Source organism: Echinops telfairi, unplaced genomic scaffold (assembly GCF_000313985.2).
Source record: "Echinops telfairi isolate 266 unplaced genomic scaffold, ASM31398v2 ScPeMD7_3;HRSCAF=10, whole genome shotgun sequence".
Lineage (NCBI taxonomy): Eukaryota > Metazoa > Chordata > Mammalia > Afrosoricida > Tenrecidae > Echinops > Echinops telfairi.
In genome coordinates this window covers 27159106-27161763 of record NW_022103899.1, presented here as the reverse complement: position 1 = coordinate 27161763, position 2658 = coordinate 27159106, and the positions used below count along the sequence as shown (strand labels likewise).

The window sequence follows — 2658 nt, the reverse complement described above, 5'->3', positions numbered from 1 at the left end:
GTGGGTGGGTGGGTGGATGGGTGGATGGGTGGGTGGGTGGATGGATGGGTGAACAGATGTGGGGAACAACTCAGAACTCTAACCTTGGGACCAAGTCCTTCAGGTGATTGCACAGAGACTGAATGTACCAGCTGCCATTCCTCACGTGTCGAAAGGATACATAGCCTGGGACTGTGGCCATGCCAAGCAGGAAATCCGCCTCAACAGGAATACTGTCCTTCAGGTTCACCCCACTGGGGGCACGGGATACAAGCTCTGTATTCCGAGCATCTACTTCAATGCATACCGAAGGCTGCACCTCGTCGCCTTGACAGGCCTGGATGAAGAAGAGTTTGGGTTTGTGAGCTAGAGAAGGGCAGCGCTGGGCTGTGAAGTGAGAGATGATCTCCTGAATGGGAATGAGGGCCCCATCCGAGGAGTAGACAGCTCCGGACTTTCCATGGGTCAGGATACAGCACACGAAGCAGTCCCCATCAGTGTGACCTGGATGCTTCTGCATTTTCTGAAGCACCTCCTCGAGGTCCCCTTTGGTCACATCACTGTACTCCTCGATTTCCAATCCCAGCCACTGAAACACAGATCTCAGGCTCTCTGTCAAGAAAAGGGGACTGAAATGAGGTGAAGTGAAGGAATGAGACCGTGTCCATATAAAAATTATACCACACACGGGAGCTTTGAATCTTCTGAATTTCATAAACTCAACGAATGTTTCTAACTAACCAGCTTTTCTATCGTGCCCACACTGCGATCACGTTGTATTGGCCCTTAACGTAACCGCCCGAGAGTCTGCAGAGGTCAGTTTCCCCCTATTGTACAAGTGAGGACACGAAGGCTCAGGAACTAGTCCCCAGTCATCAACCTAATGAGGGGCAGAGGCAGAGTCAGGCCTGGATTTCTGCACCCCAACCCAGAATGCCATGCACCTCCAAATGCCGTCATCATACACAGCCATTCTGGAGAAGACTGGTGACACCCCCAGTTATAAAAGAGGTGCAGCCTCCCCCACCAAGGGGGATGGCAACAGAAATGTGGGTGAAGGGAGACAGTAGTCGGTGTAAGATATGAAAATAATAATCATTTATCATTTATCAGGGGTTCATGAGAGTGGGATGGTGGAGGAGGAAGGGAAAAAAAGAGGAGCAGATACCAAGGGCTCAAGAAAATGTTTGAAAGTGATGATGGCAACTTATGTACAAATGTGCTTGATACAATTGATGTATGGATTTTTGTAAAAGTCATAAGAGCCCCCAATAAAATGACTTTTTTTAAAGAGGTGCAGATGATATTGCTCCTACCTAACATCTAAATAAAAGAGAAGATTTCCATAAAGATACTAAGAAGACGAAACAACAAAACATTTAAAACCCCAACTGGTAGTTGACAAGCTATTGCCAATGTTCTTACCGGCATCCTTCTGAGTCCCTGGTCTATCTGGCAGTGAGGTAAAGTTCTGGTTGTTAACAATGACGCAGCAACCTCTGTGTTTCCGATCCATCCTGTATGCCTCTACCTCCTGGAAAAATGAGATGGGACCCAAGAGACAAATTGAATCAGAATGTGTTTGAATTGTTGCATGTAAAGCCATGACCTCTCTGGAGACCTTCATCTAATTCACAATATAAAGGACTTAAAAAAAAGAGCTAGAACCACCTATGAGAGAATCCTCATTTTAGGGGGTTAGAGGTTTATAATGAACTGCTTCAAAAGTAGGATAGATCTACCTGTTAATGCCGACTGATGCAAAGCTGGAATGTCAGGTGCAGAATGAAATGAACTGAAAATTCAGAATTCATCTGGCTTAACTGAGTAACTGGGGTCCCCAGAGGTGAAAAAGCAGAATATGTGCTTCACCACTGGCAAACTCGGGGCTTGTGTTTAAATGTTTTGAACTAGCAGAGTGAAGAAAGTATCCCAAGGACTTTACAAAACAAGAGAAAAACAATAGTAGGAGACTTTGTTGTTTTTAGATAGGGAGATACTGGAATGACCCCATTCCACTAAAAACAGGCACTTCTCTTGTAACTTTTGAATCTAAAAATAGTATATAATCATCACTAGTACCCATTACCATGGAGTTGATTTCAACCCACCCATCCCCTCCAAGATGGAGCAGAACTGCCCTTTTGGGTATTGAGCTCTATGCCACACCTTCTTCCTGGGGAGCTGCTGGGCACTGGTAGCTTCCATTGTTGGTTAGCACTTTAAAATGAGCACTTTTGGTGAGCAGGTCTAATGGTCAGTGTTTCCAGAGCTTGACCACTGTGCCACCAAGGCACCTCATTATCACAGTGGGAGTTTTAAGACATATGCAACTTTTTTATTAAATACTTTTATTGGGGGGCTCTAACATCTCTTATCAGAATCCTCACATTCATCCATTGTGTCAAGTACACTTGTACATATGTTGTCATTATCATTTTCAAAGCATTTTCCTTCTACTTGAGCCCTTGATATCAGCTCCTCATTTTTCCCCTACCTCTCCTGCCCTCTCTCTCTCATGAACCCTGGATAAATTATAGATTATTATTTTTATATCTTACATAGTCCTATGTCACCCTTCACCCACTTTTCTGTTGTTCATCCCCCTGAGAGGGGATTATATGTCGATCCTTGTGATTGATGCCTCTTTTCTCCCCCAACCTTCCCTTTACCCTCCTG

The 2658-nt window shown here is 44.8% G+C and overlaps 1 protein-coding gene across 1 annotated transcript in view; it reads right to left on the bottom strand.

Moving 5' to 3' along the window:
* CASP10 (caspase 10) overlaps positions 1 to 2658 on the bottom strand; it is a 37138-nt gene that overhangs the window by 4947 nt on the left and 29533 nt on the right. The window contains exons 8-9 of the mRNA XM_045295486.1: positions 1405 to 1513; positions 84 to 591 (exon numbers count right to left, since the gene is read on the bottom strand). Coding sequence (XP_045151421.1) covers positions 84 to 591; positions 1405 to 1513 — 617 coding nt within the window. The remainder of the gene's footprint in view (positions 1 to 83; positions 592 to 1404; positions 1514 to 2658) is intronic.